The 13,759-nt window shown below is 42.9% G+C and overlaps 1 protein-coding gene across 2 annotated transcripts in view; it reads left to right on the top strand.

Moving 5' to 3' along the window:
- The window catches only part of AP3D1 (adaptor related protein complex 3 subunit delta 1), a 293,074-nt gene that overhangs the window by 163,152 nt on the left and 116,163 nt on the right, over positions 1-13,759 (top strand). For both annotated transcript variants that reach the window (XM_085636830.1, XM_085636829.1), the window contains exon 20: positions 4,058-4,260. In XM_085636830.1, coding sequence (XP_085492956.1) covers positions 4,058-4,260 — 203 coding nt within the window. The remainder of the gene's footprint in view (positions 1-4,057; positions 4,261-13,759) is intronic.

Here is a 13,759-nt window from a genome sequence, read left to right as displayed (position 1 = left end):
GGTTCAGCCTGAAATGTAATTGTTACAATGATGACATTCCATTCCTGGCCAATTATATTAATCTTCAGAGTTCGTAATGTGAACGGGAGATGTCTGTGACGTTGTAGATCACTGATTTTAATCCTGATGGGTCGGTCTCTGAAGTCAACAAAATAATGTTAGTTAAGGATAATTTAGACATGTAGGGAGAGTGACTTTTTTCACAATTTTCTTAAAAATAAAATAGGATGCGTTGTTGTTGGTCAGGTGAATAGCTTCCACTGTGCTTTATAAGGCACAGCCTAAGGAAAGCCCTTCATCACCTCTTTATCACCCCTACCAAGGGTACTAATTTGACTGTTATCACTGTAAGGAAAATAGCCCTTCTAGGCATGGTCCCCCCCCACTTTTTGCCTGGTGACGGATGTGATTTTGACTGGAAGTGCCCTGGGTTCCTGCTAACGAGGTCCCCAGTGCAAGAGTTCTTTCCCATAACTGAACAATTGTTTCCCCATTTAGCAAATCCTTTAGCACCCTCTGTAACTCCCTAGTAAATGGTACCCCGGGTATTTAGGGCCTGAGGTACTAAAGAGGGTCCCTAAGGGCTGCAGCACGAATTGTGCCACCCTAAGGGACTCCTCACCAAGCACATGCAGGGCTGCTATTGCAGGCTGCGTGTCTTTGTGCAGACAAAAGTGAAAACACGACATCACACATCACTGTGTGCCATGTCCCCTAACACTGCTGGGGTATTTGTAAGTCACCCCTACAGTAGGCCTGACAGCCCTAAGGCAGGTTGTTGAATATTACATGTGAGGGCTTACCTGCATGAGCAGATATACCCCTGTGCTGGTCATTCCTATTGCTGCCAGTATAAGGGACCAGGGAAGCTATTTTAAAACATGTGCTAGACACTGTTAAAAACGAGTTCCCCAGCTACATGATGGCTTCACTTAAGATAGGGATGTTTGGTATCCAACATCTCATATTGGTAAACCTACACTGATTCCAATGATGGAGTTGCCAATACCTGCACCCAGAGGGCAACTTAGAGGTGCCCCCTGAAAACCTACCAGCCTCTGATGGGCTCCCTGACTGGTTTCTGCCAGCCTGCCACTCGAGACACTATTCTGACCTCCTAGGGTGAGAGCCTCTGCTTCAGGAGGCCCAGAACAAAAGCCTGTCAGGGAAGAAGTTGTAACACCCCCTACCACAGGATGACCTGCTGATTAGTCTTCCTAGGCCAACAAGCTTCAAAGAGCTGCCGCCTTTGAAATGAAAATTTGACTCCCCCCTCACAGTAGAGGAAGCCACCCCCTTGTCCAGAGCCCCTTAGGCACCTGGACAGGCAGGAACATTAGCTAGTCCAGTAGGCGTGCCGCCCCCAGGCTAGTACCACCCCTAAGGTGGGCTAAACTGAGGTGGACACGATTTTTCTGAAGTAGCCATCTTGGTGATGGCATAGTCAGGAATTCTAGGACAGGGTTTTTTTTTGGGGGGGGGGGGGGGGGTTTATATAGCACAAACTCAACCCAAAGGTATTGGAGCGCTTTACATGAGCTCTAGTTGCGTTACAGATGGATACATTAATTTTGTTAGGCACAGAGAGATTAAGCGATTTGCCCAGAATCACAGGATGTTGAGCGTCCATGCCGAGACTCGAACACGGTTCCCCAGCTTCGAGGTTGACCTGCTCTAACCATTAGATTATTGGTCATCTAGGAGGCGTAGTGAACCCCAAGGGTCAGTAGCCTATTGGCTACTACCCTACACTCTCCTGACACCCCTAAATACATTATTTAGGGAAGCCCCTGGCACCAGAAGAGCAGATCCTAAAGACCTGAAGAAAGAAGACAGACAAGACGAGACACACAGCAAGAACAGAAGACCCAGCAACTGATTTGGCGCCAACCCTGCCCGCCTGCCTGCTGCCTTCACCTATTGCACGAAAAGCAGACTTGTCCTGTCGCTGCTGAGTCACCAAAACCGGAGAGACCTGCCAGCCTTAGCCCAGGAACCAAGAAAGACCAAGAGGCGTCCACCAAAACACGATGCGGCCAAGCACCACTGTACCCAAGCCCCCCGGCCTATGCCAAAGTGGGCCAATTCTGTCAGTGTGACCCCAACCCCTCAATATACTGAGTCCTCTGGAGTGCCTCCTTGTGGACTCCCTGATGTCGACTGCAGCCTCTGTTGGAAGGGTCCCTCAACCGGGGTCCCTCAACCGCGAGTGTAACCGGACGGAGACACCTGACACCGCAAAGACCCTCTGCACCTGGAAGCCCTTGACCCAAAGAGAAGAGGACCAAAGGTGTCCCCACGTCCCCCAACATTGAAAGAACCGAAGCCACTCATTGGTTTCACCGGACTGGTCCCCCAGCCCCTCCTGCAGCCTCTTTCTACCGCATCTGTTCTCCATTGGATAACATTAGGCACCCAATGCTGTTTTGCACCTCTGCACCCAGCCACACTAGTGCTGCTGGTTGTCTTCTGGTGGGGCTGCCTTGGACCTTGCCCACCACTCACCTTAACTCCTGGGAAAGGGTCCCAGGAGTCGCTGACAAGAACCGATAAACTGCATTTGGTTTTCCTCCCATAGGTTAACATTGCAGAACTCCAAAATTGCACTAGGTGCTGACTTTTTGAACTGAAAAATATTCTTATTTAAAAACGTTCTTACCTGAACGATTTTCTTCTGCTGCCTAAACCTATATAAAGAAACTTGCTATTTTTATAAATTAGTGTGGATCTCATTCTTGAGTTATGCGTTTATTGACCATTGTGAGCATTTTCAGGTGTCTTGCACTCCTCTGTGTTAAGCCTGAAACTGCTAAACCTCACTACCCCCTCATTGGACACTTTGGAATTGTCAAAGCAAGCCCCCCTACCCACTCATAAGGGAACCCCTCGACTCTTTACACTATATCTCTCATTTCAATATATCATGTAAAGAGGCAGCTTCCCACATCACTACATTGTGTCCAGCATCCGAGTAAACATTGGACCATCTCATTCGAGCCAATTTGGTCTGTGTGGAAGGTGAACAAAATGGGCAATAAATTCTTCAGAGCATGCCTAACCCCACTCTGGAAACCAACAACTGCTCTAATTAAATAAACCTTAATGTTAATTGAACTACCTCCGTAGTGCTATAATTGTGCTGTTAAGCCGTTTGTTTTTAAAACGGATGCACACAAATCAATCATTTTAACCAGACACCATCAGTGATAGATCTCCATAAAGATGAGAGCTGTGCCTATGCTGTAAATGCAGGGTCTGTATGACCTGCCAGTGCCTATGAGCGAAGAAACATTGAAATAAAAAGGCTCTGTTATCTGCCACGTAAGAATATGCTATATTCGGCATGCTTCTTCTAATTCTATCAAAGGATTATTATTGCTCCAAGAGGGCCTTCTCATCACTGCTAACTTATAGTTTTGAACAAATCATGAAATGCAAAACTAAGCCGTTTCTGTTCTTCTAACATACTTATGAGTCTCATTTTTATGCACACTCTTTTCCCAAACATCCTTTTTTTTATTTTTTAAATAAAGAGGTTTATTTGCAGTTTTCAAACATTTTAGCAATAAAAAGCGGCTCCGACACGGAGCGGGTTATATATCAATTGTCAATTTAAAGATCTAATTCACACAACCCAGCCCCACCCATTTTAACATAAATTCAACACCCCAAAGTCACTTGGAGAACCCAGGCGAGCTCCTCCAGTACCGAAGTGAATATTTTCATGAAGGACCATCGACTCTATCCAACTGCCCATCTCAACCATTTTTTTTCCAACTCCGCTCCTTGATGGTTGGGAATCCGGGGTTCAGTGCTCCTCTATCATCTTACAGCGTCATGTTTGGCAAGCAATAAACCACGCCCAACGAGGGTCCTGGAGCCATGACCACCACTTTTTCAACCTTCCTCCTAAATACCTCTGAAATGTGAGAGCTCCAATTCTGCTCTAGAATGTCATGCCACAAGTTCAAATTAAGAATTTGATTTGTGGTTTTCTGTGAATCATAAGTATATTTTTTTATCCTGTATGATATTTTTACATGATTCTTCCATGCAGGACTGCCAATGTCCGAACAGTATTTGAAACTAGAGGAAGAACGTAGGCACAAGCAGAAAATAGAAAAAGACAAGAAGAAGAAAAAACAGAAAAAAGAGAAAAAGGGCATAAAAAATAGACGTCATAGTTCACTCCACACAGAAAGTGATGAGGACATTGCACCTGCACAGCAAGTGGACATCATCACAGAGGAGATGCCAGAGGTATTCCTTTGATTGATTTTCCTCCAGTATCTTTTTGTTTGTTTTCTAGGTTTCTTTGATTGTTAAAACTTTTCTCTGTAACAATTTAATGCATAAGCTGATACTCATAACTGCAAAGGGGCTCCAAACCTTCTTGTTGACATATGTTCTATTGGTAGGTTTTTCTTACTCTAAATTCCTTCAAAGCCTCATGGGCATATACACCAACATACATGGGAAATATAAGGACAGGAAGGAGAATCAGCCTCCATGGTTTTTGAAAATAAAAATTATTTTCTTTCTGCAAGAGTATCTAAATTTTGAGAAATAAAAATCTAAACTGTATAATTGAGCTACAATCTTCAAGGTTTTGAAAAAGCTGCCAGGCAGAAAACTGCCAGTTTAAGCGAGTGACATCTTCACGGTTCACGTGTGGACCTTTACCTGATGTAAGATCGGATGCCTGCTTGGCAGTAGTGACTAGAAGTTTGTTGGGGCAGCACAGAGCAGAAGGGAAGTAGAGCTGTTTGGGTGCATCTATCCACAGGGTTAACCAAGGTATAGACCAGTGAGTGACTGACAAAACAGTCTGCCCTTGCCTGCGTCAGGATGGGGCTCAATACCTAGAGATATGATTGCTGTGCAGACAGAATTCTGAAAAACTGATGAGCAATGAGGTGGCCTTGTCCCATTGCATCTTTAGGGACACAGAGGCAAATGGGCTGTCACTTAAGATAAATATCATTAGTGAGAACTTTTCACAGCAGTATGTAGGGTCCGTCAAATGCTATGCAACTAAGGTTTTTTTTAGACCAAGACTTTGCAAAGCCCAGGTTGCAAAGAATCAGCTGATGGTAGACTAGTTGTGTCGAATGCAGCAACAAAGTCATAATATGTGAGTGTCTGCATAGATGAAATTTAATAAGACAACTCTTGAGCCTGATAACCGTGACAAAGTTGAGGTAATGTATGGTTTTGTGTATTTCCCCCTTGTCTACTCAACTCATTTACTCAGCTTGTTTGGGCACCATCACCCCTTTATTCAGTGCTACTCAAATATCATTTCCTTTTTAAAAATGTATTTGCTAGTTATAGGCCTACATTTTTAAGTGCTGACAACATTTGTTACCTTTAATCTACTTAAGTGTGTTCATGATATCGGCATCTGAGTGATTAAATTCTCAGTCAGTTAGCCAGGAATCCAACCTGTGACTTGCAGATGTGTAGATATGCATAAGGAAACACTTTACTTACCTGTAACTCCGGTTCTCCAGCAGGGGCAACTTTAATAGATTCACATGCTTGGAATATTCTCTGTAGCCAATCTGGAAACTCTCAGTAAACAATGTTAGCATAGCAGTGTACATTTACTCAAAAACATTGGACTTTGCATACACAATTTACATAACATTCACATCACTGTGAGTGACCCAAACTACAACCAGTTGGAGGCCCGCACCTTGACCTGCTTTTCTGTTAGAAGCTTCCAACTGGCAGGGTTTTTTAGTTTGAGTTAGCCCTACTAGTTTAAGTTTATGAAAGAGAGATCGGTGGACTGTATGTGAATCTATGAAAGATGCCATTGTTGGAGAACCAAAGCTATTGGTAAGTAACTTTATTCCTTCTCCACTTGTGGATCGTTCATACCGTCACGTGCTTGAATTTAGATTACGCATGCATTGTATTGAGAACCACAGAAAGCAGGCACAAGATATACCTCAAGTAAAAAGACGTCTAAGCACTGTTCGTTCTATGGTTCTTTCCTAGTCCGTGTTAACTTTGTTGCAGTAGAACTTTGTGAACACATGCATTGTCTTCCACATTGCTGCTTTACAAATGTCCTTTGCTGTTATAGAAGCCATCGCCCTAGTAGATAGGGCTCTGACTTCTTTCAAATGTGGTCTGTTCACAGAAGTATGAGCTAAGAAAATGCAAGCCACAATCTTTCTTGCCAAAGTTTGCCATGGACCTACCTTTGTTCAAAGGACCAAAAGGTCCAAATACCTGATCTGTTTGACAACATTTTTTAGAACTGTGGCGATAGCATTTGATACATCTTGTAATGCCATCCGGGGAGTGCAACACTATTTCTACTGGTATAGTTGGATTTGGAAAAAAATATTGGATGTGAAATATTTTAATTAACGTAAAACATTGTAGGCACTTTTAGGGATGAATTTAGGGTTTGTACTCAATGCCACTTTATCTCTGGAAAAGCATAGATAAGGATCCCTGCTACTCTCCTAGCTTGAGTAATTTCTAGGAAAATCAGTCTTCCAAACAGTTTTTTTTATGGTAGCTTTACGTCTTGGTTCAAAAAGTGCATACGTTATTGCTGTTAGGACTGTGTTGCGCTTCTATCCTTAGAAAACAACACTGGGTTGTGGCTCAAAAAACTCAGCTAAACTGAGCCAAAAATACAAGAAAACAGAACAAGTAGTTCAAGCTGAGAAATATTCAACACAATACTTTACTGACTCCTAAAGAGAAATGAAACTGAAAAGGAGGGCTTTATGAATTTCCTTATTATTTAATGGAAATGATTTGAATTTATTTCAAACATAATTTTACGCAAAGACATTTCTTTTGTTGCGCTAAGGTCTTATATACAAAAATTTTTTTACAAAACATATATTACAATAGCAAACAACTAATAATCCCCTGGAAACAAATAGAAAATATGTACAAACATCATCAAACACTCATGGCCATTATACTCATGCATACACAGCAAACATACAAAAAATATCAAAAACAAAGTCCTTGTGGTGACCTTCTTTCCCTTGTACCATCAATTACAACTCAGTTTGAATGTTCAAAAAAACATTTCATTATTACATTACCCACAATGAATATAACCAATTGTTTTTTAGACTTTACAAAAAAGAAAATTTATGAAAGCGGTGCAACACAAGGAGAATGAGAACTGGTCGACGCGTTTCGAACCCCAAAATTTGAGGGTTCTCCTCAGGACCAACCAATTTCTGCAACGAACAATGAAAAAGTTTTAGAATGTGAAATTGGACTTAGAAGAGCTACAGAGCATCAACAGGGCTTAGCAAAACCCACCTTAAAGCGTGAAAATCTATCTGCCTGAAGAGGATGCAAATCGTAGCCAATCCAGAGGGACCTAAACATAAAAGCACCAAAACCAACTAGATTAAAATTGACTTAACTCCCCAAGACTGCACAAATAACACATGACACACAACGGACTATAAACAAAGGTAAGAGATATTTGCTCAACTTACTGCAAAAAGAGAACGTATCCTCTTTTCCGGCTGTCTATGATTGAATCCTTATGTATCTAAAGGGAGAGGGGGAGAGAGGGCGGTCGAAATGAGTTCCGTTTGCTATCGTCGTTTCTTTTGCCACTCTGAACTATCATAAGCGCATTTGAAAAACTGGACCAAAGACAGCTGTATTAAGTCAAGAACTTACTTAGATAAGTTTTACGGTCAACTTCAAGATGCTTTTCCCGCGCCGGAATCTGAAAAGGCGAATGAAATGAGCTAAGTAAGTAAACTGACGACCTGACGTCTCAGAGCTCCTGTCTCCTAGACATAACTAATAAGGATTCAATCATAGACAGCCGGAAAAGAGGATACGTTCTCTTTTTGCAGTAAGTTGAGCAAATATCTCTTACCTTTGTTTATAGTCCGTTGTGTGGTGGGTTTTGCTAAGCCCTGTTGATGCTCTGTAGCTCTTCTAAGTCCAATTTCACATTCTAAAACTTTTTCATTGTTCGTTGCAGAAATTGGTTGGTCCTGAGGAGAACCCTCAAATTTTGGGGTTCGAAACGCGTCGACCAGTTCTCATTCTCCTTGTGTTGCACCGCTTTCATAAATTTTCTTTTTTGTAAAGTCTAAAAAACAATTGGTTATATTCATTGTGGGTAATGTAATAATGAAATGTTTTTTTGAACATTCAAACTGAGTTGTAATTGATGGTACAAGGGAAAGAAGGTCACCACAAGGACTTTGTTTTTGATATTTTTTGTATGTTTGCTGTGTATGCATGAGTATAATGGCCATGAGTGTTTGATGATGTTTGTACATATTTTCTATTTGTTTCCAGGGGATTATTAGTTGTTTGCTATTGTAATATATGTTTTGTAAAAAAATTTTTGTATATAAGACCTTAGCGCAACAAAAGAAATGTCTTTGCGTAAAATTATGTTTGAAATAAATTCAAATCATTTCCATTAAATAATAAGGAAATTCATAAAGCCCTCCTTTTCAGTTTCATTTCTCTTTAGGAGTCAGTAAAGTATTGTGTTGAATATTTCTCAGCTTGAACTACTTGTTCTGTTTTCTTGCGCTTCTATCCTTGTCATAATTTACCTTTAGAAGGGAAGCTCTAAACAGACCTCTCGTGAATTCCTTAATTGTCCCTTCACAATACAATGAAGTTTTGTATGGGGATTTAAGTAGCCGTGTAATTGCAGAGGAATTGCAGCCAGATGAACTTTAATAGTTGCAAAAGGTAGACCAGACTCGGCTAAAATCAACAGTTACATTATAACTGATGAAGGGACATTTGAAGAGGATTTAGCCGTCACCGCCCATATAACAACTTTGTTTCACTTAACATTATACATTTCGATGGTTGAAGGGGCTGTACAGTGATCTTTGTTCATTCCTCCAGCATTGGTAAATGTTCACACTCTAGGTCTTGAGCAGCCAGGCTGTTAGCTTAAGTGGACTGAGGGTTTTGGTGAAGTACTCATCCCTTGCGCCTTGAAAGTAATCTGGCACCTGTCTTAAATTGATATGTAGTTTCATCTGAGAGGTCCCATAAATCTTAAGAATAAATGCTGGACCTTCTAGGATTATGTACTTTCACCTCTAGGTCTTGAACAGCACTCTGTTTATCAGAGGAATTGGTGGAAATGAATACTGAAATGTTCACGTTCAATTGATTGAGAACACATTTCCCGTTAATCCTGGGAAGTCCATCTGCTCACAAACCTGAGATGATACTTGTTTTGGTCTGTTGTGAAAATGTTCCACCGTGAAGTACCTCACCTTTTGGAATACTATAAATAGTTTCCTGAGGTATAATTCCCACTTGTGAGAGTTTGAATACTGCCTGCTTAAGTTATCTGTCACATAGTTCTGCACTTTCAGGACATGCTACACTGACAATTCAATCCGAAATAGTAATTGGGTATTGGGAATATTGCCCGGCGCTAAAATATCAGTGTACTGGTCCACACCAGTATAGTAATTAATAATATAAAAATAACAGTACTGAGACCTTGGCAAAATCACACAATGTGCATTCTTTCGTAATTATTATTTAATTCTTTCTTTATTGGACCACTTGTTGTGTCTCTTTATACAGCAGTTACAGTCTACAGCCAACACGTGTCTCGCGCCCACTGCACTTCTTCAGAGCTTTGGATTTATGCTTCTTTCTTTCTGCAGATCTATTTCTCAAAAAAACTCATTTGTCATCTGGGCTCAAAGTATTACCATCTTCTAAATAATTCTTTCTCAAATAAATGAACTTGGTCTATTCCTCCATCTTGTAGAATCATTAGATTTTGATGTTCAGAATCACCATATTCTTCACCATATCTTATCAAATCATTTGGATTAAAAAATGTTGTATCACAGCATGCATCTGATTTAATATTCGTTCCTTGACCATTAAATCCACCTTCACATGCTCTCATCAGAAGTGAGAAGGAGGAAGGACGCTGTTAGAGAAGCGAAGCCCGTATCAGGGGGGATTTAATGACAAAGGAGTGAATATAAATTCAGATGCACGCTGTAACAATTCAATGTTGTTGACTGCCCTTATCCAAAGTGAGTCCATTGACAGGAAAGAAATCTTATTCACTCCTGTCTGAGTATAAAATACATGCTAATATTAGTGTCTGTTCTGATTGTAACATGGCTGTTCTGCACCATTGGGAGAAAGTTGTACATGTATTTTCTGTGTACCCATGAATTTTCACTGTGCACTTGCAGTGCCTTCACTTAAAGCATCTGTTACCAAACCAAGGTGTTGGTGTATCTAATACTGTGTTGTACATAATACAAGTCCATTTAACTGTAATAGTTATTGCTCATTCTTTTTTTTCCCCTGTGTTTTATAAAGCGCAAACTTGATTCAAAGGTATCGGAGTGCTTTACATGAGCATCCGTTGCATTACACAAGGGCACATTCTTTGACGTGAGTGGTATATCATTGAGCCTCCCCGTAGTACGATTCTATCTTAATTAATGCTACACATTTTATGTTGATATCCTATAGTGTCAGCCTGACCAACCTAATTATCAAAAGATTTAAATGGCGCTTCAACTTCTTTTTAGACGATAATCCATTGATGCTCATGCCCAGCATGTGTGTTCCCTATCCTTTTAGGGCTGCGTCTATAGTCAAGAACATTTGAGGCTTTGATGGTACTAAATATTGACCTTTGAAAACATTCTCTTTCTTAACCACGATTGCACGGTTCTCTCATTTGAATGGTGGTTTGTATTGTAGCGCCCCAGTCTTCTTCGATTTGCTGCCATTAATAGTTCAAATGCTCGTGATTGTTTTTCATTATTGGCCTGAAGAATCTGCAGAATACATGAAGACATAGTCCCAAGTATTACTTTGATGTGCTTATTGTTGTCATTTTGTAAAGTTATCAAGAAAACGTGGCAAATTAGTTTGTCTCCTCTGTCTTGGGATGGAATCTCCATTCCTTCTTGTATGAATCCTGGCAACAAAGAAAAACACATTTTCCTTCTTGACATATTCTGACAGTCTTGTTGCATTTTTTCTCTTATGAGCCAGTCCGGTAAATTAGGAGTATGCTACATCTACTTCTTTTCCTAAAAATGTTTGTACTGGAGCCATGGGTTTTGTGAAGATGCAAGGAGCCAGTTTGGATGAGCCGCCTGGCATCTGTTAATGCTATGCATGTGGTTGATGGTTTCGGAGCTCTCCTTTGTGCTGCAGCTGAGACTGCAGACTGTTTGGACTGGCATCATGTGGAGTTATACATTGGTTCCTCTCTGAATCCTTACTAGGGAGTTGCTGTCAGTCATCTCCTGACACATCAGTGTGGTTGCCGTCATAGAAAACAGGTGATCCGAAATTGCCATTATCATCATCGCCATTATCAAGATCTTCTTGAGGAAGCTCAACGCCACGATTTTCATCTCCTGAGCCTGATACATCCCCATCCCAGCTACGTGGTATTCCCAGCGAAGACTTCTTTTGAGCCAGTTGAATCCCTACCTTGAGGTGTCACTGGAACTGTCAAGAATTCCTGTCATACGAGGGGAGGAAAACGGTAACCAGCGAAAACGGACTACATCTCCCAGGATGCTTAGCGGTTGAGAGGTTATGTAAACAGGAGAGCTGTTACATAACTCAAGGGAAACACGCCCTTATGTAAACAGGAGAGCTGTTACATAACTCAAGGGAAACATGCCCTTATGTAAACAGGAGAGCTGTTACATAACTCAAGGGAAACACGCCCTTATGTAAACAGGAGAGCTGTTACATAACTCAAGGAAAACACGCCCTTATGTAAACAGGAGAGCTGTTACATAGCTCAAGGAAAACACTCCCTATAAAGGGAGGAACCGGGAGGTACAAGGCTGTCGGATATTGTGTTTACACCGACGTACCTGCTTCGTGAAGAGCAGCGTTCCGGAGTGGTGCTCCAGTAAGGCAAGAACGGAGGTAGGTCGAGTCGTTACTCCCTGGGCCGTGACTTGCCCCATCGTCACCTGTGAAGGACCCGGAAGCTCTACCGGTCAACCATTGAGCTTCGCTTTTTGACTCGGCTGAGTCCAAGCGCAGTGGCGCTTTTGCTGGTTGGAGTCGTAACTCCCAGCCCGACCAGAGACACAGGGACTGCCAGCTGTAACGCACACCAGGAGGTGTTTGCCGCGTTACAGACTCGGAAGTCCACAGGATCGATCGAGCGGCTGCTCTCGGTTCAGTCTTCTTGCTTGTGATTGGGGTATCGGTGACACATCACCAGGAGGTGACTCCGCGTCCCGGTGCAGTCTGAGGAAGAGGTTGAGCGGCTGCTACCTTCAGGTAGAGACCCCGGCTGGGTGTTTCCCTGACTCCTCGATTCTCCCCAACACTCTTCGTGCCCCTCACAGCCTACCGATTGGCATTGTCGGCCATTTCATTTCTGCCCTCTGTTGGCATACGCCGGGATCGGCGTATATGCAGAGGACGGTTAGGACCATCCGTGCTGTGGGCTGGTAACGTACTTAGCCTGGAGGATTCCAGTGACTATAACTTTTGTTTGTTCTTTGTATTTTATTTGCCTTCATTAAAAGAACTAACCCTTCACAAGTGGTTGCGTCCTCATTGTCGTGTCTGTTAAACGATCCTGAGACGTTCAGGGCGTTACACAATATCCGACCTTAATAACACTAACTGTCTCCCGGTCGATAACAGACATGGCAACACTTGATGATGTGCTGGCTGCTTTAGCGGCCATGCAAGTTGAAGTGGCTGCCTCTAGGCAAGAATCAGCCGATGTAAAAGCCAGACTGGATGCTATCCAATTGGACCCGCTCACGCCCAGCACCTCCCTCACGAACCAGACCCCTGCGGTAGTAGTGGAAATGCCGGTAGCCATCCCCTTGGCAACACCAGAGAGGTACAGTGGGGATCCTAACACAGTGCAGGTATTCCTCACACAAGTGGCGCTACATTTATCGTGCAAACCAAAGGCGTTCCCCACGAGTCAGGCTCGTGTGGCTTTCCTTATATCCTATTTGGCTGGAAACGCGGCACAATGGGCCGTACCTCTGGTGAGCAGGGACGACCCCCTCTTATGTGATTGGGGTGCTTTTCGCGAGGAATTCCTGAAGGTATTCGACAGAAGGGCTGACTCGTACACGGCGGACCGTGAAATGCTTGAGTTGAGACAGGGATCCAACGACCTGGTGCAGTATCTCAACGCGTTCCGAAGGCTGGTTGCGGAAACCAAGTGGCCTGTTGCTAAACAGACGGCGCTCTTCCATCAAGGGCTGTGCGATGAGCTCAAGGACGCCGTGGCTCATATTGACCCTCAACCCAAGACATGTGAGGGCCTTATCAACCTGGTATTACGGCTGGAACATAGGCTAAGTGAAAGAAAGGGGGATCATGGGAGAAAAGGAAAATCCCTTCCATCCTATGTGACGGTGGGAAGTCCTGAAACTTCCACCGCATCCAAGGGAGAACCCATGGACATCAGCGCAATACGAGCGAGCCTCACAGCCACGGAGAAAGAGTCACGCCGTAAACAAGGATTGTGCCTATATTGTGGCAAAAAAGGCCACTACGTACGTGAATGCCCTGCCAAACCGAAGACGTCACGTTATCGGGCCAACCGGTCGGTAACAGCCGTGGTGGACATACCGGCGGAAAACTAGAGGACTCCAAGACCAGAGAAGGGGCATCTCGGAGTCACTCATCCATCCCTTCACTTTCCAACTCGGTCACTAAGGGACAACGACACCTGTTTATCACGGTGCACGTGGGAGTGCATGACCAGTGGATA

Source organism: Triturus cristatus, chromosome 12 (assembly GCF_964204655.1).
Source record: "Triturus cristatus chromosome 12, aTriCri1.1, whole genome shotgun sequence".
Lineage (NCBI taxonomy): Eukaryota > Metazoa > Chordata > Amphibia > Caudata > Salamandridae > Triturus > Triturus cristatus.
This window is presented reverse-complemented; position numbering and strand designations above follow the sequence as displayed.